Consider the following 25522-nt stretch of genomic DNA (forward strand, 5'->3'; position numbering starts at 1 on the left):
AGAAATTTCTCACGGTCTCTCGCTGCCCCAGGGCGCCAAAAGGAGACCAAGAATGGAAACTGCGCATGCGCAAAACCAGCAGCGCTCCCGCCCCTTTTTATTTGAACTCGGAGAACCAGAGGCGCCTGCAGATTCTGGAGGGGTCTCGCCTGCCCATCGCTGGCAGCCCGAGATCCTGGGGAGGGGATGCCATACTGCTAGAGATGAGGGAAGAGAGCCCCAAGCAGGAAAACATTGATTTGCTGTACACTCAAAGGGCATCTCATGCCTTCAGTCCACCGCCTCCTCGGGCCACAGCCCGTGCCCTCGCGCCGGCTCAGACTAGCTCTGGCCCTGCTGCTGTCGCTGCAGGTTGTCGTCTTCTTCCTGGTGGTCCTCGGGCAGGGGCGGCTCCTCCAGCCCTGCAGAGGATGTCTGGAGCTCCCGGGTGGACCCGGCGAGGCGGAAGACCACGGGGATCTGGGCCAGGGTTGGGTTGGTCTCCTGCAGGCCCTGGATCCACTTAGCCATCGTCGCCTGGTCATGAGTACCCGCCATGCACATGGCGAAGACAGGGCCTTCCTCCACTGTTGAAAGACATGCACCCTTAAGGTTTGCACAGTGGGGGCTGCAGCGGCTAACCCATGCCTACACCTTTTTGAGGTATTTTACACTCCCTTCCACTTCCTTTTTTTTTGAGACGGAGTCTCGCTGTGTCACCCAGGCTGGAGTGCAGTGGCGAGATCTCGGCTCACTGCAACATCCGCCTCCCAGGTTCAAGTGATTCTTCTGCCTCGGCCTCCCGAGGAGCTGGGATTACAGGTGCACAGCACCACGCCGGGCTAATTTTTAAATTTTTAGTAGAGATGGGGTTTCACCATGTTGGCCAGGCTGGTCTCGAATTCCTGACCTCAAATGATCTACCCGCCTCAGCCTCCCAGAGTGCTGGGATTACAGGCGTGAGCCACTGCGCCCGGCTTCCTTCCACTTTCTTGTGCCTCCAAACCTTTGCACAAGCTAGCCCCGCTGCCTAGGCTGCCCACTCCACCCTTCACCCAGGCGATGCCTCCTGGTTTTTCTGTATTTTGCCAGGAAGGCCTCCTGACCCCCCACTCAAGGCATGCTCCTCTCCTAAGCTCCCCAAAGTGTAATTTGCCTGTTCCCTTGCTGACTCGAGGGACTAGGTTTGTCCTGGTGACACCCAGTAGCCAGCACAGAGGTGTGGGAGGGAGGGAATGAACAAGGGCCAACAGGGCTGGGTGACCTCAGGTCTGGAGCCCCTGGGGCAAATGAGTGTGTGCGGCCGGAGGACGAGGGTGTAAGTGGACTGCGTCTCAGCCTGGGCCTACCCCTTGACCCCAGAGGCCGCCCCTCATCCTGGATGGTGTTTGGAATGTTTGGAAGTCCTGCCTGTCCAGGTTTTTGCCTTTTTTTTTTTTTTTTTTTTTTTGACACAGGGTCTATCACGTAGGCTGGAGTGCAGTGGCTCTATAATAGTTCACTGCAACCTCAACTCCTGGGCTCAAGTGATCCTCCCACCTCAGCCTGTAGGAGGGCTGGGATTACGAGCACACATGTGAGCCACCGCACCTGGCCCAGTTTTTACCTTCATTGATGTCAAACTCGTAGTTGTCCCAGCCACTCCTCACATACTCCAGGTCCAGCTGCATCGGGTAGTAGAGGTTCCACTCCTCCGGCGTCTCTTCCACTTCCTACTCCAAGGTGGGGAGTGCAGGCGGGGTCAGAGGCCAGGGCTCTTTCGGTCTCCCTCCTCCAGCCTCTCCCATGCACCCTCAGGGTAGTGCCAGCCCACTCCCCAACCCCAACACATGCTTTGCTTTAAGCCCTCACCCTCTCCTCCGGGGGCAGCAAGTCAGCTCTGAGGATGTGGTAATACACACACTTGTTGCGGAGCCACAGGGAGAAGGGGCCCTCAACAAAGACAGGCCGGGCTGGATTGTGGCGGGCCAGGGCGGCCTGCTGATCGGGACTCTGGATTCCTGGTGTGGAGACATACATGCCCTGTGCCCTGCAAGGGACTCGGCCCAGGGAGCCCAGCCTAGGCCCAGCGAGAACCTGGCAGGGCCTGGGTCAGGTTAGAGACGTGGCCGCCCCCATGCTCTCAGACTTACCTACGATGTGGGGCTGGGGGGGATCTGCTGCACCTGTTGAGTCTTTGGGCAAAGGAACCTGCAAGGGAGAGTAGGGATATAATCTTGTAACCCCCAATCCCCTACAGAGGAACTGGGGACAGAGAAACAGAAAGGGGGATACCAGTGAATTCAGGACACCTCTCCTGGATCTGGTACACGGCCCTCCAACCTGTCCCCTCATCCCTCTGTCCCATTTGGCAATAACCACCAATCTTTAGGATGCTCACCCTGAGGGAACTACCCTAGAACCCGCCCACCTGTGTCAAAATCCTGGCTCTGTCACAAGCTGTGTGACCTTGGCCAAGTCACTGTACCTGTGTGCCTCAGTTTCTCCAGATGCACAATAGGAATGATAACAGCACTTAATTCCGATTTTTTTTTTTTTTTTAGGGATGGGGGTCTCCCTCTCTGTCATCCATGCTGGAGAATGGTGGCATGATCATAGCTCACTGTAGCCTTGAACTCCTGGGCTCAAGTGATCTTCCTACCTCAGTCTCCCAAGTAGCTGGGTCTACAGGTGCACACCACTATGCCTGGCTAATTTTATTTTTTTAATTTTTGAAATGGAGTTTTGCTCATTACCCAGGCTGGAGTGCAATGGCATGATCTCGGTTCACTATAGCCTCCGCCTCCTGGGTTCAAGCGATTCTCCTGTGTCAGCCTCCCAAGTAGCTGGGACTACAGGCGCCTGCCACCATGCCCGGCTAATTTTTTGTATTTTTAGTAGAGATAGGGTTTTGCTATGTTGGCCTGGCTGGTCTCAACTTCCTGGCCTCAGGTGATCCGTCTGCCTTGGCCTCCCAAAGCACTAGGATTATGGGCATGAACCTAACTTTGGGTGGTTGTAAAATATGTAGAACAGTCCCTGGCAAATAATAAGTGCTCAGTGCTTGTGAATTAAAAAAAGAAAAATAACTTCACATATACAGAATATCCCAGGAAGGAGACACTAGAAGCAAATGATAGCTTTCACCTCTGTGGAGGACAGGGTGGGAAGGAATACCTTTTTTATCTTTTAAAATTTTATACCTTGAACATAATTCAAAAACACTAGACAATTTTTTTTTTTTTTTTTTTGGGACAGAGTTTCGCTCTTGTTGCCTAGGCTGGAGTGCAATGGGGCTTGATCTCGGCTCACCGCAACCTCCACCTCCTGGGTTCAAGTGATTCTGCTGCCTCAGCCTCCCGAGTAGCTGGGATTACAGGCGTGCACCACCACGTCTGGCTGATGTCTGTATTTTTAGTAGAGACAGGGTTTCTCCATGTTGGTCAGGCTGGTCTCAAACTCCCGACCTCAGGTGATCCACCTGCCTCAGCCTCCCAAAGCGTTGGGATTACAGGCATAAGCCACTGCGCCCCGCTGACACATTTTTTTTTTTTTTTTAACAAAATGCACTTGCTTTTGAACCAAAACAGTGGACAGCTATTAGAACATATATCATTCATCCTTTCAAGTTAAAAAAAATTGAGATGAGCAGGCCGGGCGCGGTGGCTCATGCCTGTAATCCCAGCACTTTGGGAGGCCAAGGGTGGTGGATCACTTGAGGCCAGGAGTTCAAGACCAGCCTGGCCAACATGGTAAAACCCCGTCTCTACTAGAAATACAAAAACTAGCCAGGCGTGGTGGCACACGCCTGTAGTCCCTGCTACATGGGAGGCTGAGGCACAAGAATTGCTTGAACCTGGGAGGAGGAGGTTGTAGTGAGCCGAGATTGTGCCACTGCACTCCAGCATGGGTGACAGAGCAAGGCTCTGTCTCAAAAAAACAACAACAAAAAAATTTGAGATGGATCATTGACTTCTAGTTGTATTAAATGAAATTTGTAAAAGGCAAGGTACATGTATATAATGCCCTGCTACTAAAGAAACTTTTTTTTTTTGAGATGGAGTTTCGCTCTTGTTGCCCAGGCTGGAGTGCAATGGCGCGATCTCGGCTCACTGCAACCTCCACCTCCTGGGTTCAAGTGATTCCCCTGCCTCGCCCTCGCAAGTAGCTAGGATTACAGGCATGCGCCACCATGCCTGGATAATTCTTTTTGTATTTTTAGTAGAGACGAGGTTTCTCCATGTTGGTCAGGCTGGTCTTGAACTCCCAACCTCAGGTGATCTGCCTGCCTTGGCCTTCCAAAGTGCTGGGATTACAGGCGTAAGCCACCACGCCTGGCTAAAGAACTTCTTTTTTTTAAACAGACAGGCTCTTGCTCTGTCACCCAGTCTGGTGTGCAGTGGTATGATCACAGCTCACTACAGACTTGACTTCCTGAGTTCAAGCCATCCTCCTGCCTCAGCCTCCTGAGTAGCTGGGGCTACAGGTGTGCACCACCACTCCCAGCTAATTTTCGTATTTTTTTGGTAGAGATGGGGTCTTGCCATGTTGCCCAGGCTGGTCTCGAACTCCTGGGCTCAAGCAATCCATCTGCCTCAGCCTCCCAAAGTGCTGGGATTACAGGCATGAGCCACTGTGCCTGGCTGTATTTTACTCCATAAGACGGGGGAGAAGGATATTTAAATACAAAGGATACAGATGCCAAAAAAAAAAGAGAGCTCTGCTTGCAAATGTATAGAACCTCTCTGGAAGGAGACATGGAAATAGTCACCTCTGGGCAGGGAGACGGGCGGCGTGGGGGGCAGCGCACGGGGCCTGGGTAGAAGCAGAGGACTCGTCACCGTGTGCTTTTACATGCTGTTTGGCTTTTTAGTGCATTGCTTTGCAAAATGAAGAAATGAACTAAAAACAACCCTTCCCCCCACATTCTGCTGCTGGTCTCAAGCCATCTCTCACCTGGACCCACAACCCTGGTCCCCTAGCCCCTCTCCCCATCCAACAGCATCCACACGGCCGCCAGGAGACAAGTTTCCAATTGCAGATTCTTCCAGAAACATGATTCCAACCCCATTCCTTCTTCTTAAATCTCCGACCCCCCACCCCCGGCATAGCTCTCCCCACCAACCAAGAGGTTTGAGATCAAGCTCTTTAATCAGGTGCCCCCACTCACTGCACCGCATTTCCTGGTACACACTGCTCCCTCTGCCCAGCGTCCTCTGCTCTCCTTACCTCCCCGAGGAAGCCCCACCTGCCCACTCGGCTCCCACAGCACCCCGGGCTTCTCCATCTCAGAACCACTGGCTCTTAAGGAAACTGTTATCTGTCCAGGACCACATGACAAGTGCTGTGAGGGGCTCTCTTTGGATCAATTGTGTGATCTGGCATGAGTGGGGGCTCCCAGGACACTGAGTTGAGGGTGTTACTCCACTCAGTCATTCAACAAACCACTGCCAAGTGTCAGCTTTGCACCAAATCCTGTGCTCAGCCTTGGGAGACAGGAGGGAGACTGAGTCATGGTGAATGAGGAACCAAGCCAAGCACGATGAAGGGGTGGTGCCTTGGCCAGGGAGGTCAGGAAGGGCATCCTGATTAGGAACAGTGGAGCTGAGACCGGAATAACATGAAGTCCATGGGGAACAGTGTTCCTGGCAGAAGGAACAGAGAACGCAAAGGCCTGTGGTGAGAATTGGCACAGAAAATAAGGAAGATGCCTAGAATGTAGCAAGTGTTGGGAGAAGGATGGGAGGGTGCTATGGTCTGAATGTTTATGGCCCCCTGAAATTCATAGGTTGCAATCTATCTCCAATGCAATAGGATTAAGAGGTCAGGCCTTTGAGAGGAGAGGCACTTAGATCATAAGGGCTCTGCCTTCATGAATGAGATTAGTCCCCTTATAAAAAAGGTCTGGGCCGGGCACAGTGGCTCACGCGTGTCATCCCAGCACTTTGGGAGGCCGAGGTGGGCAGATCATGAGGTCAGGAGATCAAGACCAGCCTGGCCAACATGGTGAAACCCCGTCTCTACTAAAAATACAAAAATTAGCTGGGCCTGGTGGTGCATGCCTGTAATCCCAGCTACTCGGGAGGCTGAGGCAGGAGAATCGCTTGAACCCGGGAGTCAGAGTTGCAGTGAGCCGAGATGGCGCCACAGCACTCCAGCCTGGCGACAGAGCGAGACTCCGTCTCAAAAACAAACAAACAAACAAAGGTCTGAGGGGGCCAGGCGTGGTGGCTCATGCTTGCAATCCCAGTACTTTGGGAGGCTAAGGTGGGTGGATCGCTTGAGCTCACAAGTTTGAGACCAGCCTGGGCAACATGGTGGAACCCCATCTCTACAAGAAATACAAAAATTAGCCGGGCGTGGTGGTGTACGACTGTAGTCCCAGCTACTCGGGAGGCTGAGGTGAAAGGATGGCTTCAGCCTGGGAGGTGGAATTTGCAGTGAGCCAAGATAGTGCTACTGCGCTCCAGCCTGGGCAACAGAGCCAGACCTTGTCTCAAAAAAAATATGAAGAGGTCTGAGGGGCTTGTTTGCCCCTTATATTATGTGAGGACACAGCAAGAAGGTGTCATCTTTGAAGCAGAGAGCAAACCCTCACCAGACCTAGATGTGGTGGCACCTTGATCTTGGACTTCCCAGCCTCTAGAACTGTGAGCAATAAATTTTTGTTGTTCATCAATGACCCAAGCTAAGAGATTTTGTTAGAGCAGCCTGAACGGACTGAAACAGAGGTCACTCAAGCTGTGCTAGCAGTAAGGACCATGGGAACCTACCAGGGGACTCAGCCAGAGAATCAGAACTCAATTCACGGCCAGGCACAGTGCCTCATGCCTGTAATCCCAGCACTTTGGGAGGCCGAGGCAGGAGGATTGCTTGAGCCCAGGAGTTCAAGGCCAGCCTGGGCAATATAGTGAGACCCTGTCTCTGAAAAAAAAAAAACAGTTTTTTTAATTAGCCAGGCATAGTGGTGTGTGACTGGAGTCCCAGCTACTCAGGAGGCTGAGGTGGAAAGATCGCTTGAGCCTGGGAGGCAGAGGCTGCAGTGAGCCGAGATAGTGCCACCACACTCCAGCCTGGGCAACAGAGCAAGACCCTGTCTCAAAAAAGAACTTGATTCACCACAATCACTAGAGTGAGAGAAGGGGAGCCCAGGGGAGGAATGGCGGGAGCCTGGCCTGGGGTGGCAGCTGAGGCTGTAGACAAGGGCGGATACCTGGTAGATGGTGACCCTGGCACTAAGGTCAGGCTCCATGTGCCGCAGGCCAAACATGGCCAGCTCCACAGGGTCCTGGGGCAGGTCCCGGGGCACTGGGAAGGGGTTGATGTTCATGAATCGAGGGAACCACAGCTTCAGGCGCACCAACTTGAGCATGGGGTAGCTTTTGCGTCCAAATATCTGAATCAGCAGGAACTCCGTCTCCTTGTTGGGCATCACACCTGTGCTGGGCAGATGCAGGCAGAACCTCAGAGATGGAGGGGGAGGAGGGAAGGGAAGAGGAGAAAAGAAAACAGTGAAGTCAGGGAATTGATCACAGACAGGGAGAAAAGAATCAGAGAGAATTAGAAAGAAAAAGGCTCATGCCTGTAATCCCAGCACATTGGGAGGCCAAGGGGAGAGGATCACTTGAGTCCAGGAGTTTGAGAGCAGCCTGGGCAACATAGTGAGACCCCATTTCTAAAAGAAAGAGAGGAAGGAAGGGAGGGAGAGAGAGAGGCAGGGAGGAGAGGAGAAGGGGGGGAGGGGAGGGAGGGGGAGGGGAGGGGAGGTCAGAGGGAGGCAAGAAAGAGAGATGAGTGATGAAAACAGGGATTGGGAGAGGGAGAAGAGCGAGAGAGACAGAGACGGAGCCATGGAGGAAGGAGGGGCTGAGACTCAGGAGAGGTGCTGCCAGCTATCAGTGTAGCCCACTCCCCACCCTGCGCCAGCCTCCTGGCCTCACCGTGGTTCTCCATCTGCTCCAGGACAGCAATCCCACACTCCTGCTGCCGAGGGTAGTGGACGAAGATGCGCTGGATGATGTTGCGAGGCCGGAAGACCTCCTTGGGGAAGATGTTGAGCAGCTGGTTGTACACAGCCAGGTCCCGCTCGACACCATACTCCCGCATCTTGCGCAGGGCCAGGTAGATGAAGTCAATGTGGCCCCGCTTACGCACGCTGTGCTCCGCAAATTTCTGCACCGTCTGCAGGAAGCTCGCCTTGTCCCGTTCCCCACTAGGCGCCTGCCCAAACAGGTCCTCAAAGGGCACCAGAGCCTTGGTGGGCCTCTGCCGGGGTTCCGGTGGGCTGGGAACCAGGGACTGTTCAGAGCTATGGGCAGCTGCGCTGCAGTGGAGGCCCCGAGGGAGCTGGCGAGGGACCTGGGGAGGGAGGAGAACTGCTGGAATCTGGCACCTCCCAGTGTCTATGGGGGGCCGCCAGGCTGGCTCTTTCCTCAGAGAGGTCCCAGTGGCCTCCCTGAGGACTCGGAGGTATGGAACTGTGGTTACAAACCCAAGATTCGAGGCCATTACAAAGTGCGATAAAACACAATGCTGGCACAGTAGGGAGGAAACAGGCACTGTTAGCCATGGCTATGGGGAGCTGGTAAAAACTGCCACGGAGGCAACTTGGTAATATTCACAGTGATGACACACACATGCCGTTTTTTTGGGGGTTTTTTTTTGTTTTTTTTTGAGACGGGGTCTGGCTCTGTGGCCTAGGCTGGAATGTAGTGGTGCTACTATGGCTTACTGCAGCTTTCAACTCCTGGGCTCAAGCAATTCTCCTCCTCAGCCTGTCCAGCAGCTGGAACTACCGGTGTACACCACCGCACCTGGCTAATTTTTAAATTTTCAGCAGAGACGGGAGTCGCACTATTTTGCCCAGGTTGGTCTTGAACGCCTGGCTTCAAGTGATCATCCCGTCTCCACCTCCCAAAGTGTTGGGATTACAGACATGAGCCACTGTGCCTGGTGGCCCTTTTTGCTTGTAATTTTTTTTTTTTTTTTTTTTAGACAGAGTCTCATTCTGTCACCCATGCTGCAGCGCAGTGGCGTGACCTCAGCCCACTGCAACCTCTGCCTCCCATGTTCAAGCGATTCTCATGCCTCAGCCTCCCAAGTAAGCTGGACTACAGACGTGCTCCACCACGCCCTGCTAATTTTTGTAGTTTTAGTAAAGATGGGGTTTCATCATGTTGGCCAGGCTGGTCTCAAACTCCAGGCCTCAAGTGATCCACCTGCCTCAGCCTCCCCAAGTCTTTTTTTTTTTTTTTTGAGACAGAGTCTCGCTTTGTCACCCAGGCTGGAGTGCAGTGGCACGATCTCGGCTCACTGCAAGCTCCACCTCCCGGGTTCACGCCATTCTCCTGCCTCAGCCTCCTGAGTAGCTGGGACTACAGGCGCCTGCCACCACGCCCGGCTAATTTTTTGGATTTTTAGTAGAGATGGGGTTTCACCGTGTTAGTCAGGATGGTCTTGATCTCCTGACCTCGTGATCCGCCCGCCTTGGCCTCCCAAGTGCTGGGATTACAGGCATGAGCCACTGCACCCGGCGTAGCCACCTTAAGTCTTGAGATTACAGGCATGAGCCACTGTACCCAGCCCCTTCTTTCTTTTTCTTTTTTTCTTGAGACAGAGTTTCACTCGTCGCCCAGGCTGGAATGCAATGGCGTCATCTCAGCTCACTGCAACCTCTGCCTTGTGGGTTCAAGCGATTCTCCTGCCTCCGCCTCCCAAGTAGCTAGGATTACAGGCGCCTGCCACCATGCCCAGCTAATTTTTATGTTTTGTTTGTTTGTTTTTCCTGAGATGGAGTCTCGCTCTGTTGCCAGGCTGGAGTGCAGTCACACGATCTCAGCTCACTATAACCTCTGACTCCCTGGTTCAAGCAATTCTTCTGCCTCAGCCTCCCAAGTAGCTGGGATTACAGGCACATGCCACCATGCCCAGTTAACTTTTGTATTTTTAGTAGAGACAGGGTTTCACCATGTTGGCCAGGCTGGTCTTGAACTCCTGACCTTGTGATCCGCCCACCTCGGCCTCCCAAAGTGCTGGGATTACAGATGTGAGCCACCATGCCCGGCCTAATTTTTGTGTTTTTAGTAGAGACGGGGTTTCACCATGTTGGCCAGGATGGTCTCGAATTCCTGACCTAAGGTGATCCCCCCACCGTGGCCTCCCAAAGTGCTGGGACCCTTTAAGAGATGGAGTCTAGCTATGTTGCCCAGGCGGGAGTGCAGTGGCTATTCACAGGCATGAGCCAACTGGTCAGCACAGGAGTTTTGACCTGCTGTTTCCAACCTGGGTCAGTTCACACTTCCTTAGGCAACCTGGTGGTCCCCCAAGTCCCAGGAGGTCACAATATTAAGCAAAACTTAGTGCAGGACACTCCATCAGCATAGTGCACAACAGCCCAGAACTCCTGGGCTCAAGTGATCCTCCCACCTCAGCCTCCAGAGTAGCCAAATTCTGGTTCTAGATGACACAGTAACAAATTTCTTATTTTAAATTGAATTTTTAAATTAGAAGGGTTACATATAAGGCATCTTAAAAATATACAGCTAGTTATCAAGGTTGTACTGTGCTTTGATTGCACCACCGCATTGCAGCCTGGGCAACATAGTGAGACTCCATCTCTCTATGAAAAAATAAAAAAATAAGCTGGACGTGGTGGTGTATACCTGTAGTCCCAGCTACTCAGGAGGCTGAAGCGGGAGGACTGCTTAAGCCCAGGAATCCCAGGCTGCAGTGAGCTACGATTGTGTCACTGCACTCCAACCTGAACGAGAGAGTAAAACCTTATCTCTAAAAAATAAATGAATGTGTGTGTGTGTTTATCTACACACACACACACACACACACACACACAATGCTAACAAGTAAGAGCCAATATTAGTCCAGGCTTGGTGGCTCACACCTGTAATCCTAGCACTTTGGGAGGCTGAGGCGGGCAGATCACCTGAGGTCAGGAGTTCGAGACCAGCCTGGGCAACCTGCTGAACCCTCATGTCTACAAAAAAATACAAAAATTAGCCAGGCATGGTGGTGAATGTATGTAGTCCCAGCTACTCAGGAGGCTGAAGTAGGCAGATCAATTGAGACTGGCGGGTCGAGGTTGCAGTGAGCCAAGATCACGCCACTACACTCCAGCATGGGCAACAGAGCGAGACCCTATCTCAAAAGAAAGAGACAATATTTACCAAATATTCTTCCACTGTAGACACAGTTGAGCACTTTACAAATGTGAGGCCCTAGGTGGGGGGTACTCTTACTGCACTCATTTTACAGATGACAAAAACCAAGGCTCAGGAAGATGAAGTGGGATGCACAGTGTTACACAGCTGCAAAGCATCAGAGCTGAGAATGGAGTCAGTGCCCTCAGTCCCCCTACTCTGCGGTCCCCACAGCCATCCCATATCGTTCTTTGATAAGGCAATGTTAAAAAAAAAAAAAAAGGCATTCATTTATAGTAAAATTTCAGGTTGGGCGCAGTGGCTTGTGCCTGTAATCCCAGCACTTTTGAGAGGCGGGTGGATCACTTGAGGTCAGGAGTTTGAGACCAGCCTGGCCAACATGGTGAAACCCCATCTCTACCAAAAATGCAAAAATTAGCCAGGTGTGGTGCCACACACCTGTAATCCCAGCTACTCAGGAGGCTGAGGCAGGAAAATCACTTGAACCCGGGAGGCAGAGGTTGCAATGAGCTGAGATCACGCCACTGCACTCCAGCCTGGGTGACAGAGGGAGACTCCATCTCAAAAACAAAAAACAACTGAAATTTCAGTCAATTAATAATATAGGTGGTGTAGTATTATACCACTTTGGGGTAAAAATCAGAAAGGAAGCTCTAAAATGCCTAACGAGGGGGAAACACTGCAAAGGAGGTAATGTAAATGAAATGCATAGTGCGGGGCCGGGCACAGAGTAAGTGCTCAATACGGGAACTATTAATATTCCCACCATCATCGTTATTGCTATCTATGGCTGTCAATCTGCTTTCGCCATCTGGTCACTATGGGTATAGGAAAGAAATTCAGTTTTCTGCCCCATCTTCACAAGTAGATGCAGGAGGAGCTGCTCACAGTCACCACACAAATCCACCGAGCTCATACATCCTTATTTTCAAAGTCAGTCCCCTCACCCACGTAGGCACTAGCATCTCTTAAATTAGGGTCCAGGCACAGTGGCTCACACTTGTAATCCTAGCACTTTGGGAGGCCAAAGTGGAAGGACTGAGGGCCCAGAGGTTCAAGACCAGTCTGGGCAACACAACAAGACCATATACTTAAAAAAAAAAAAATTAGCGGCCGGGTGCGGTGGCTTATGCCTGTAATCCCAGCACTCTGGGAGGCCGAGGCGGGTGAATCACCTGAGGTCAGGAGTTTGAGACCAGCCTGGCCAACATGGCAAAACCGCGTCTCTACTAAAATTACAAAAATTAGCTGGGCGTGGTGACGTGCACTTGTAATCACAGCTACTCGGGAGGCTGAGGCAGGAGAATCGCTTGAACCCAGGAGGCAGAGGTTGCAGTGAGCCAAGACCATGCCACTGCACTCCAGCTTTGGCGACAAGAGCAAAATTCCATCTAAAAAAAAAAAAAATTAGCTGGGCATGGTGGCTCAAATCAGTGGTCCCAGCTACTCAGGGGGCTGAGGTGGGAGGCTCATTTGAGCCCAGGAGTTTGAGGCTGCAGTGAGCCCTGATTCCACCACTGTACTCCAGCCTGGGTGATAGAGCAAGACCTTGTTTCAAAAAAATAAATAAATTATGGACTTTTGGCCAGGCGCGGTGGCTCACGCCTGTAATCCCAGCACTTTGGGAGGCTGACGCAGGTGGATCACTTGAGCCCAGAGTTCAAGACCAGCCTGCCCAACATGGTGAAACCCCGTCTCTACAAAAAAAATACAAAAACTAGCCGGGTGTGGTAGTATGTGCCTGTAGTCCTGGGTACTTCGGAGGATGAGGCGGGAGGATTGCTTGAACCTGGGAGGTCAAGACGACAGTGAGCTGTAATCACACTACTGCACTCCAGCCTTGGTGACAGAGACACTGTCTCAAAAAACAAACACATAAACATATATACATACATAAACTAAGGACTTTTAATGGGACCTCGGCACTGATAGGCCAGCCCAGACTCACCAGAACTGGCTTCACAGAGTGGATTCTGAAGGAGTTGGGAGCAAATCCCAAGCTTACCTCCCTCTACCCAAAAGACTGCCTGGCTGTTGCTTACCTGAGAGATGGAGGTTCCTGTGAGGGTGGCCCCGCAGGTGCCTCCCCAGGCCCTACAGAGGCCTCGGGCCAGTAGGGTGGCCTGGACCCAGCTCATGCCTCTGCTTGTCAGACAATCACCTGGCCCAAAAGAAGATTCAGCATTAGCCTGGCACCTTACAGATGCTAACAGACGCAAGGGCCCCGCAGAGTCGAGGGCACACTCCAGATTATGTGGCTAACTCACCAGCCCCAATGTTTACCTTACCCAAGAAACGGGCTGATGACTCAAAGACTTTGTTCTTGGGACAGCACCCTAATCCTGCTGCCCCAGGGGCGTGATCATAGCTCAATGCAGCCTCCAACTTCTGGGCCCAAGTGATCCTCCAGCCCCAGAGCGTCGAGAAGCTGGGACTACAGACGCGTGCCACCATGCCCAGCTAATTTGAAAATAGTTTGCACAGACCCAGGGTCTTGCTGTGTTGCCCAGGCTGGTCTCAAACTGTTGGCTTCAAGTGATCCTCCCATCTCTGTCTCCAAAAGTGCTGGGATCATGGGTGTGAGCCAGCACTCCTAGCCACTACAATCTAATTTTACAAAATTTGTGTCACTCCAACAAGAATCCCTGTACCTGGCCAGGCGCAGTGGCTCACGCCTGTAATCACAACATTCTGGGAGGCTGAGGCGGGCGGATCACTCGAAGTTGGGAGTTCGAGACCAGCCTGACCAACATGGAGAAACCCCATCGCTACTAAAAATACAAAAAATTAGCCGAGCATGGTGGCGCACGCCTGTAATTCCAGCTACTGGGAAGGCTGACGTAGGAGAATTGCTTGAACCCAGGAGGCAGAGGTTGCAGTGAGCCAAGATGATGCCATTACACCTCAGCCTGGGGAACAACAGCAAAACTCCATCTCCAGAAAAAAAAAAAAAAGAAGAAAAAAAAAAAAAAGAAAGAAACCCTGTACCCATTAGCACTCAATTTCTCTTCACTCCCAACCCCAAGAAACCACTCATCCACTGTCTCTATAGATCTCCCTATGCCGGCCATTTCATACAAATGGAATCTGGAATCACAAGTGCTCCTTTATGATTGGTTTCCTTCACTTGACATGTTTTCTTTTTCTTTTTTCTTTTTTTCTGAGATGCAGTCTCGCTCTGTCACCCAGGCTGAAGTGCAATACTGCCATCTCGGCTCACTGCAACCTCCGCCTCCCGGGTTCAAGCGATTCCCATGCCTCAGCATCCCGAGTAGCTGGGATTACAGGTACATGCCACCACGCCCGGCTAATTTTTGTATTTTTAGTAGAGACGGGGTTTTATCACGTTGGCCAGGCTGGTCTCGAACTCCTGACCTCAAGTGATCCGCCAGCCTCAGCCTCCCCAAGCGCTGGGATTACAGGCATGAGCCACCGCACCTGGCCCACTGACGTGTTTTCAAGGTTCATGCATAGATTTTTTTTTTAATTTTTATTATTTTTATTTTTAGACAGGATCTTGCTTTGTTTCCCAGGCTGGAGTGCAGTGGCACAATCTCAGCTCACTGCAACCTCTGCTTTCCGGGCTCACGATTCTCCTGCCTCAGCCTCCTGAGTAGCTGGGACTATAGGTGTGTGCCACTGCATCCAGCTAATTTATAGATTTTTTTGTAGAGATGGGGTTTCACCATGTTGCCAAGCTGGTCTCAAACTCCTTACCTTGTGATCCATCCGCCTCGGCCTCCCAAAGTGCTGGGATTATAGTCGTGAGCCACCGCACCCGGCCTTTTTTTTTTTTTTGAGATGGAGTTTCACTCTTGTTGCCCAGGCTGGATTGCAATGGCACGATCTTGGCTCACTGCAACCTCTGCCTCCCGGGTTCAAGCGATTCTCCTGCCTCAGCCTCCCAAGTAGCTGGGATTACAGGCACCCGCCACCATCCCCAGCTAATTTTTGTATTTTTAGTAGAGATAGGGTTTCACCATGTTGGCCAGGCTGGTCTTGAACTCCTGACATCAGGTGATCCACCCACCTTGGCCTCCCAAATTGCTAGGATTACAATCATGCCCGGCCAATTCCATTGTTTTTGGAATGGAATATAACCAGGTTTTGTATGGCTATAACCATATTTTATTTATGCATTCATCAATTGATGGACATTTGGGGTTGTTTGCCAAATGTTTTTGACTGTTATAACTACTACTGCCATGAACATTCGTGTAGAAGTTTTATGTGAACATATGTTTATACTTCTCTTGGGTATATACTTAGGAGTCGAACTGCTGAGACATATGGTAACTACATGTTTAACATTTTCAGGAACTGCCAGACTGTTTTTGGGGATGACTGCACCATTTCACATTCCCATCGGCAACGTACAGTTGACCCTTCATCAACAAAGGTTTGAACAGCATAAGTCCATTTATACGTGGATTTTTTTTTTTTTTCAGTAAAAGTTATGGCTGCACGTGGTGGCTAACGCCTGTAATCACAGCACTTCGGGAGGTCGAAGCAGGCAGATCACCTGAGGCCAGGAGTTCGAGAGCAGCCTGGCCAACATGGGAGAGACCCCATCTCTACTAAAAAAACAAAAATTAGCCAGGCTGGGGGCACACTCCTGCACTCCCCAGCTACTCAGGAGGCGGAGGCAGGAGAATCACTTGAACCCAGGAGGCAGAAGCTGCAGTGAGCCAAGATCGTGCCACTGCACTCCAGCCTGGGCGAAAGAGGAAGACTCTGTCTGAAAAATAAGAATAAGACCAGGTGTGGTGGCTCACGCCTGTAATCCCAGCACTTTGGGAGGCCAGGCAGGATAATCACTTGAGGTCAAGAGTTCAAGACCAACCAACCAACGTGGCAAAACCCCATCTCTACTAAAAATACAAAAATTAGCCAGGCTCCTTTTGCCGGTGGCGGCAAGCGTGGAGAGGATGCCATGAAGGCCTCGGGCACACTACAAGAGTACAAGGTGGTGGGTTGCTGCCTGCTCACTCCCAAATGCCACACACCACCCCTCTACCACATGCGAATCTTTGCACCTGATCATGTCGTTGCCAAGTCCCACTTCTGGTACTTTGTATCTCAGCTAAAGAAGATGAAGAAGTCTTCAGGGAGACCGTCAACTGTGGGCAGGCATTCGAGAAGTACCGCCTGCGGGTGAAGAACTTCGGCATCTGGCTGCGCTACAAACTCCCAGAGCAGCACCCACAACACGTACCAGGAATATTGGGACCTGACCACCACGGGCGCTGTCACCCAGTGCTACCGAGACATGGGCGCCCGGTACCCCACCTGGACCCATTCCATCCAGATCATGAAGATGGAGGAGATAGCAGCCAGCAAGTCCCACCGGCTGGCCGTCAAGCAGTTCCAAGACTCCAAGATCAAGTTCCCGCTGCTCCACCAGGTCCTGTGCCATCAGCACAAGCCACGCTTCACCACCAAAAGGCCCAACACCTTTTTCTAGGGGTAGGGCCCTCACCCAGGTGTGCCCCACGTAAACTCAGGAACGCCCCGGTAAAAAAAAAAAAAAATTAGCCAGTCATGGTGGTACATGCCTGTAATCCCAGCTACCCAGGAGGCTGAGGTGGGAGAATTGCTTGCACCTGGGAGGTGATGTTACAGTAAGCTGAGATCGCGCCATTGCACTCCAGCCTGGGTGACCGAGTGAGACTCTGTCTCAAAAAAATTAATTAATTAAATTTAATTAAATAAAAGTTACAACTTTAAACACTGAGGGGCTAGTAAAAAGAAAAAAGGTCGGGCACGGTGGCTCACGCCTGTAATCCCAGCACTTTGGGAGGGTGAGGCGGGTGGATCACGAGGTCAGGAGATCGAGACCATCCTGGTTAACACGGTGAAACCCCATCTCTACTAAAAATACAAAAAAAATAGCCAGGCGTGGTGGCAGGCACCTGTAGTCCCAGCTACTCAGGAGGCTGAGGCAGCAGAATGGTGTGAACCCAGGAGGCGGAGCTTGCAGTGAGCTGAGATCCCACCACTGCACTCCAGCCTGGGTGACAGAGTGAAAGAAAAAAAAGTTACAGCTGAATGTGCCTGCCTCTCCATCTACCTCCTCCACCACCTCTTCTGCCTCTGCCACCCCTAAGACAGCAGGACCAACCCCTCCTCTTCCTCCTCCTCCTCAGCTTACTCAATGTGAAGACGATGAGAATGAAGACCTTTATGATGATCCACTTCCACCTAATGAATAGTAAATTCAATGTGTTTTCCTGATTTTCTTAATAACATTTTCTTTTCTTCAGCTTATTGTAAGATTATAGTATTATATATACATATAACATTAAAAAATATGTTAATCACCCTTTCCCTGCCACTGCCGAGTTGTGCGGAGGCGGAGGCTTGGGTATGTTCAAGATTCAGCTTCACCCATAACCCACTGCCATGGCCGAGGGAGGCATTGCTGCTGGAGGTGTAATGGATGTTAATACTGCTTTACAAGAGGTGCTGAAGACCGCCCTCATCCACAATGGCCTAGCACGTGGCAGCTGTGAAGCTGCCAAAGCCTTAGACAAGCGCCAAGCCCATCTTTGTGTGCTTGATCCAACTGTGATAAGCCTATGTATGTCAAGCTGGTGGAGGCCCTTTGTGCTGAACACCAAATCAACTTAATTAAGGTTGATGACAACAAGAAACTAGGGGAATGGGTAGGGCTCTGTAAAATTGAGAGAAGGGAAACCCTGTAAAGTGGTTGGTTGCAGTTGTGTAGTAGTTAAGGACTATGGCAAGGAGTCTCAGGCCAAGGATGTCATCCAAGAGTACTTCAAATGCAAGAAATGAAGACATAAATCTTTGGCTCACATAAAAAAATAAGTTAATTGACTGTTATGTAATCACTGAGACCTCTGGACAACAGTGGGCTATTAGTAGTTAAGATTTTTTGTTTTGAGACAGGATCTCACTCTGTTGCCCAGGCTGGAGTACAGTGGTATGATCATGGCTCACTGCAGACTTGACCTCCCAACTCAAGCAATCCTCCCACCACTGCCTCCTGAGTAGCTGGGATTACAGGTGTGCGCCACCACACTCAACTAATTTTTACAATTTTTATAGAGGCTGGGTTTCCCTCTATAAAAATCTCAAACTCCTGGGCTCAAGCAATCCTCCCACCTCGGCCTCCCAAAGTGCTGGAATTACAGAGGTGAGCCACTGCACCTGGCTGGATTTTGGGGGTGTCAAAAGTAGCCTGGCAGGGTGGCTCACGCCTGTAATCCCAGCACTTTGGGAGGCCGAGGTGGGCAGATCACGAGGTCAAGAGATCGAGACTATCCTGGCCAACATTGTGAAACCCCATCTCTACTAAAAGTATAAAAATTAGCTGGGCGTGGTGGCAGGCGCCTGTAGTCCCAGTTACTCAGGAGGCTGAGGCAGGAGAATCGCTTGAACCCAGGAGGTGGAGTTTACAGTCAGCCGAGATTGCGCCACACTGCACTCCAGTCTGGATGACACAGCAAGGCTCCGTCTCAAAAATAAATAAATAAATAGAGCACCCCACTGAAGGCTGGGCACAGCGGCTCATGCTTCTTATCCACTTTGGGAGGTCAGAGTGGGAGGATCGCTTGAGCCCCGGGAGATCAAGAACAGCAAAAAGAAAAAAAAAAAAAGAAAGAAAAGAAATACCAGCTGGGTGTGGTGGCACTCATTTGTAGTCCCAGCTACTCAGGAGGCTGAGGTGGGACGATCACTTGAGCCTAGCAGTTCAAGGTTATATGAGCTATGATTGTGCTACCACACTCTGGCTTGGGTGACAGAGTGAGACCCTATCTCAAAAATAAAAAAGTAAAAAATAAAAAGCACTCTGGCCAGGCGCAGTGGCTCATGCCTGTAATCCCAGCAATTTGGGAAGCCAAGGCGGGTGGATCACAAGGTCAGGAGTTCAAGACCAGCTTGGCCAAGATGGTGAAACCCCGTCTCTACTAAAAATACAAAAATTAGCGGGACAGGGTGGCGGGCGCCTATAATCCCAGCTACTAGGGAGGCTGAGGCAGGAGAATCACTTGGACCCGGGAGACAGCGGTTGCAGTGAGCCGAGATTGCACCACTGCACTCCAGCCTGGGCAACAGAGTGCGACTTCATCTCAAAAATAAATAAATAAATAAAAATAAAAATAAAAAGCACTGCAATGACTTTCATATGCACCTAGGATTAAGACCTTAATTTAAATTTTCAGGGCCAGGCTCGGTGGCTCATGCCTGTAATCCTAGCACTTTGGGAGGCCAACCAAGGTGGGAGGACTGGTTGAGCCCAGGAGTCCAATACCAGCCCTGAAAACATAGCCAGACACTGTCTCTATAAAAAAATTTAAAAATTAACCAGGCATGGTAGTATACACCTGTCTGTGTTCTCATTCCTTGGGAGGCTGAGGTGGGAGGATCACATGAGCCTGGGAGGTCCAAGCTACAGTAAACCAAGTTCATGCCACACACTCCAGCCTGAGCAACACAGCAAGACCCTGACTCAAAACAAAAAAACAAAAACAAAAAAACCACAGCTACTTAAAGTGTGTTCTAGGGACTGGCAGTGTCAGCAACATTTGGAAGTTTATTAGAATAGCAAAATTTGGCCGGGCATGGTGACTCACGTGTGTAATCCCAGCACGTTGGGAGGTCCAGGCCGGCCGATCACCTGAGGTCGGGAGTTCGAGACCAGCCTGACCAACATGGAGAAACCCTGTCGCTACTAAAAAAAAAAAAAAAAAAAAAAATACAAAATTAGCCGGGTGTGGTGGCGTATGCCTGTAATTCCAGCTACTTGGGAGGCTGAGGCAGGAGAATTGCTTGAACCTGGGAGGCAGAGCTTGTGGTGAGCCAAGAGCACACCATTGCACTCCAGCCTGGGCAACAAGAGCAAAACTCCATCTCAAAAAAAAAGCAAAATCTCGGCCCTATCCCAGACCTACTGAACTGGAATCTGCATTTTTTTTTTTTTCCCAGGCGGAGTCTTGCTCTGTCGCCCAGGCTGGAGTGCAGTGGTGCAATCTTGGCTCACTGCAACCTCCGTATCCTGGGTTCAAGCAATTATCCTGCCTCAGCCTCCCGAGTCGCTGGGATTACAGGCACATGCCACCATGCCTGGCTAATTTTTGCGTTCTTAGTACAGACAGGGTTTCACCATCTTGTCCAGACTGGTCTTGAACTCCTGACCTTGTGATCCACCTGCCTTGGCCTCCCAAAGTGCTGGGATTACAGGCATGAGCCACTGCGCCAGGCCCAAATCTGCATTTTAGCGAGTCCCTGGTATCTCCTGTGAGCATTAAAGTTTGAGAAGTGGTGATCTGTGTGCTGATGGCTCCCCAGTGTTCACCTCAATCCCTGGGCCCCAGCCTTTATACCTAACTGCCACTTTGGCATATACCCAGCCATCTCAAACATAATTTGCTCCAAACTGATATCCTTGCTTAAACTTGATGCTCTCCATCCTATCCAATCGCACCACTACTACTGGCCATTCAGGCTACAAACCTAGGAGACATTTCTGAGTCCACTATGTCCCTCACTCTCCTATTCAATCCATCAACTAGTCTAGGTGACTACTTCCAAATCCATCCCAAATGCATCTCTTTCTATCTGAAGCCACCACCTCAATCTATGACTTGGATACCTATCAAGCCTCCCACTTTTGCCCTTCCTGCCTCCAGTCAGTTCTCCCCACTATGGCCAGAGGGAGCTTTTTTTTTTTTTTCTGGAGACAGAGTCTCACTCTGTTCCCCAGGCTGGAGTGCAATGGCGCAATCTCGGCTCACTGCAACCTCCGCCTCCCCAGTTCAAGTTGGTTCTCATGCCTCAGCCTCCCGAGTAGCTGGGACTACAGGTGTGTGCCACCACACCCAGCTAATTTTTTGTATTTTAGTAGAGATGGGGTTTCATCATGTTGCTCAGGGTGGTCTCGAACTCCTGAGTTCAAGCAATCCACCCATCTTGGCCTCCCAAAGTGCTGGGATTACAGGTGTGAGCCACCATACCCAGCCAGAGGGAGCTTTTAAACTAAAATTAGGCCAGGCGCTGTGGCTCACGCCTGTAATCCCAGCACTTTGGGAGGCTGAAGCAGGTGGATCACAAGGTCAGTTCAAGACCAGCCTGGCCGAGATGGTGAAAGCCCGTCTGTACTAAAAATACAAAAATTAGCCAGGTGTGGTGGCAGGCACCTGTAATCCCAGCTATTCGGGAGCCTGAGGCAGGAGAATCACTTGAACCTGGGAGGTGGAGGTTGCAATGAGCCAAGATTGTGCCACTGCACCCCAGTCTGGGCGACAGAGCGAGATTCCGTCTCTAAATAAATAAATAAATCAACTAAAATTAGTGATTTCTGCCTAAAATCGCTAACGGCATATCACACTTAAAATCAGAGACTGGGCACACTGGCTCATGCCTGTAATCCCAACACTTTGGGAGACCAAGGTAGGAGGATCACTTGAGCCCAGGGATTCAAGACCAGCCTGGGCAACATAGCGAGACCCCATCTCTACAAAAAAATTAAGAATTATCCAGGCATGGTGGTGAATGCCTGTCATCTCAGGTACTCAGGAGACTGAGGCTGGAGGATCCCTTAAGGTCAGTAGTTAGAGGTTGCAGTGAACCATGACTGCACTTGTGAATAGCCACTGCACTCTAGCCTGGGCAACATACTGAGATCCTGTCTCTAAAAATAAATAAATAGCCAGGGAGCAGTGGCTCACACCTATAATCCTAGTGCTTTGGAAGTCCAAGTGGGGAGGATCGCTTGAGCCCAGGAGTTCAAGACCAACCTGGACAACATAGCAGGACACGATCTTTACAAAAATTATTTTAAAAAATTAGCTGGACCTGGTGGTGTGCACCTGTAGTTCCAGCTACTGGGAAAGCTGAGGCAGGAGAATCACTTGAGCCATGGAGTTTGAGGCTGCAGTGAGCTATGGAGTGCACTGCACCACTGCACTCCAGGCTTGACGAACAAGTGAGATCCTGTCTCTAAAAAATAAAAATAAATAAATAAAATCAGACAGGGTCTACCCCTCTAAACTCAACTCCTACCACTGGCAGCTTCAGCTACACTGTTTCTGAAAGAAACTAAGTTTATCCCATCTCAGAACCTTTGTACTTGCTTTTCTCTCTGTCTAGAGCTTTCTTCCTCCAGATCTGCCCACAGCTGTCTCTGGTCATTTCAATGAAAGGTCTTCTTTGACCACCTCCCATTCCCCACATTCTAAAAGCCCTCATCACCCTATTAATTTTTGTTTGTTTGTTTCTGAGACAGGGTCCTGCTCTGTTGCCCAGGCTGGGGTGCAGTGGCACAATCACGGCTCACTACAGCCTCGACCTCCTGGGCTTAAGCAATCCTCCCACCTCAGCTTCCCGAGTAGCTAGCACTACAGGCGTGCACCACTACGCCCAGATAATTTTTTGTAGAGAACAGGGTCTTGCTATGTTGCCAAGGCTGGTCTCGAAACTCCTGGGCTCAAGCGAAATTCCCGACACCATTAACGCATTTTTAGTAACTTATCAGTATCTGAAATCACCTGTTTCGTTTATTTCTAATTTGTTCAAAGTCTGGTTCCCCCAGGAGATGAGAGATTTTTATCTATCTTCCTCATTGCTGTGTCTCCAGCACCAAGGACAGTGCCTGGTATATGATAGATGCCTAACGAGTATCAACTGAACGGAAACAAGCCTCAATTTCAACAAAACACCTATAAATCTGAACCTCGAGGTATGGTGTACGTACAACAGCTCTGAAACCGGCTGCCAGGATTCTGGGTCTCTTGGGGGAAAAAGGCAGACGCGGATTCCAATTCCTGCCCGGTTGCCGACTTGCGGCGTGACCTCTCGCGAGGTCATCTGCAAAATGGGAGACTGGGGGCGTGAGGCGGCTGGCACAAGACAGGCGGCCTTTCCCAGCGCGTCCCCGCCCCCACTACGAAAGGTCATGGCGCCCTGGCCCTGCAGCTGGGTCCCTCCAGGGCTGCCCTCTCGCGCTGCCGGGTCCTGAAGGGCCCGCCTGCAGCCCAGCAGTTCGCGTTCGCCTACCCGCGCGCGACCTACCTACTCACGCGGCCAGCCGTGGACTCCAGGCCAGCTCTGTCTTGTTGCTGGGCGCTGCCATATTGGCCCAGAGAGCGTCCGGGTCAGGGAGCGCCAGGGAGGTAGCAAATCAAGAAAGCTGGTGTAATAGGTCCCGCCCACAACGCGAGGTGGGCCAATAGGAAGGCGGAAGGATCTGGGACCCGCCTCATAACGAGCCAGGCCCAGCCTCTAATGAGGCAAGACGCACTCCAGACCTGGGAACCTTGAAATGGCCCGGGAGGCTGGACTTGGGAGTCATAGTCTATGAATCCAGTCGCAGGCCCCAGCGGCTGAAATGAGAAAATGAATTTAAAAAAAAACAAAAAGTGAAAGGGGGCTGGTACGGTGGCTCATGCCTGTAATCCCAGCACTTTGGGAGGCCAGAAGTTCGAGACCTGCCTGGGCAACATAGCGAGACCCCCTTATCTACAAAAAATTTAAAAATTAACTGGGCATGATGGCGCATGCTCATAGTCCCAGCTATTCGGGAGGCTGAAACGGGAGGATCGCTTGAGCCCTGGAGGTCGAGGCTACAGCGAGCCATGATTGCACCCCTGCACTCCAGCCTGGGCAACAGAGTGAGACCCTGTTTCTAAAAATAGTAATAATAAATAAATAGGGCAGGGCGCGGTGGCTCACGCCTGTAATCCCAGCACTTTGGGAGGCCGAGGCCGGCGGATCACCTGAGGTCAGGAGTTCGAGACCAGCCTGGCCAACATGATGAAACCCCGTCTCTACTAAAAATACAAAGTTAGCAGGGCATGGTGGTGGATGCCTGTAATCCCAGCTTCTCGGGAGGTTGAGGCAGGAGAATCGCTTGAACCCGGGAGACGGAGGTTGCAGTGAGCCAGGATAACACCACTGCACTCCAGCCTCAGCGACAGAGCGAGACTCTGTCTCAAAAAATAAATAAATAAAAATTAGTGGGGCGTGGTGGCGTGCTCCTGTGATCCCAGCTACTCGGGAGGCTGAGGCACGAGAATTGCTTGAACCCAGGAGGTGGAGGTTGCAGCGAGCCGATATAGCACCACTGCACTCCAGCCTGGGCGACAGAGTGAGACTCCGTCTCAGTAAATAAATAAATAAATAAATAAATAGGAAGGCCTCAGTGAGGTGTCCTTTGAGTAAAGGCCGGAGGAAGTGAGTGAGCCATCTGGATATCTGGGGAACGCTTTTGGCACTGGGAACAACAGCAAAGACTCTGTGTGGTCGGAGTGGAGTCTTTGGAGGAAATGGGATAAAACGAGGTGAGATTGAGTAATGGGGGCTCCTGGTCTCCCCCAGAAAGCACCAGATTTAGGCTGTTAATAACTAAGGTGGATAAGCACATAAAATGGGCTATTGGCAATAACAGTGTCCCCCGGGAAGGAAGGCTATCTGCCCTCATAAGCCCATTTCTGCAGTCCCTCAGCCTCTGTGGCGCAGTGAGCTGGCATGGAGACTAGGATGCAAGAACCTACCCTTAGGACGCCTCAAGGACTCTGCGCAGCCGCAGGACATCCACCTCATCAGAACTCTTGTGATTGGGCAATCTGAGAAAACCTGTAGCCAATCAGCTGCTTGGCTGGAGCACTCCTCTCTGGCAAGTTGACAGGCACGTGGGCAGCGGCTGGGAGCGCTACTGCCCTCTGCCAGGCTCCCGCAGCTACAAGCAAGCAGAGTCACCTCTGCTTAGCTGGGGAGTGGGTAAGATGATGGGGTCGCTGACCTGGCTGTGGCCTTCAGAGTTATTGGTGTCCTTCCCTTGAGGTGGTCATGGCTTTTGTTTTCTTATTTATCCTTCCAGAACTAGTCTTTTAATATTTTATTTTATTTTATTTTATTTTTGGAGACGGAGTCTGGCTCTGTCGCCCAGGTTGCAGTGCAGTGGTGCAATCTCAGCTAATTGCAACCTCTGCCTCCCACATTCAAGCAATTCTCCTGCCTCAGCCTCCCGAGTAGCTGGGACTACAGGCGCATGCCACCATACCCGGCTAATTTTTGTATTTTTAGTAGAGATGGAATTTCACCATGTTGCCTAGGCTGGTCTCGAACTCCTGGGCTCAAGCGATCCTCCCGCTTCAGCCTCCCAAAGTGTCAGAATTACAGGCATTAGCCACCGTGCCCAGTCATTATTATTTATTTATTTATTTATTTATTTATTTATTTATTTATTTTTTGAGACAGAGTCTTGCTCTGTCGCCCAGGCTGGAGTGCAGTGGCACGATCTCGGCTCACTGCAAGCTCCGCCTCCTGGGCTCACGCCATTCTCCTGCCTCAGCCTCCCCAGTTGCTGGGACTACAGGCGCCCGCCACCATGCCCAGCTAATTTTTTTGTATTTTTAGCAGAGACG

The 25522-nt window shown here is 51.0% G+C and overlaps 1 protein-coding gene and 2 pseudogenes across 5 annotated transcripts; 2 read left to right on the plus strand and 1 right to left on the minus strand.

Moving 5' to 3' along the window:
• Positions 1 to 66: 66 nt before the first annotated feature.
• Positions 67 to 23601, minus strand: ECSIT (ECSIT signaling integrator). Of its 5 annotated transcripts, XM_055104396.2 has the most exons (9): positions 23169 to 23252; positions 19733 to 19830; positions 13175 to 13293; positions 7899 to 8316; positions 7172 to 7395; positions 2112 to 2169; positions 1831 to 1979; positions 1586 to 1691; positions 67 to 566 (listed from the first exon to the last, which is right to left on the minus strand). In XM_055104396.2, exons 3-9 carry the CDS (start codon positions 13268 to 13270, stop codon positions 322 to 324), a joined length of 1296 nt encoding a protein of 431 aa, XP_054960371.2. In that variant the 5' UTR covers positions 13271 to 13293; positions 19733 to 19830; positions 23169 to 23252; the 3' UTR covers positions 67 to 321. The 5 variants fall into 5 exon arrangements, with proteins under 5 accessions (XP_054960371.2, XP_003830549.4, XP_054960370.2 ...); XM_003830501.5 differs by lacking the exon at positions 19733 to 19830 and having other exon boundaries at positions 23169 to 23601; XM_055104395.2 differs by lacking the exons at positions 19733 to 19830; positions 23169 to 23252 and adding an exon at positions 22852 to 23106.
• Positions 13578 to 16801, plus strand: LOC129394837 (large ribosomal subunit protein eL20-like; annotated as a pseudogene).
• Positions 16816 to 19725, plus strand: LOC129394838 (small ribosomal subunit protein eS12-like; annotated as a pseudogene).
• Positions 23602 to 25522: the final 1921 nt, after the last annotated feature.

Source organism: Pan paniscus, chromosome 20 (assembly GCF_029289425.2).
Source record: "Pan paniscus chromosome 20, NHGRI_mPanPan1-v2.0_pri, whole genome shotgun sequence".
Classification (NCBI taxonomy): Eukaryota; Metazoa; Chordata; class Mammalia; order Primates; family Hominidae; genus Pan; species Pan paniscus.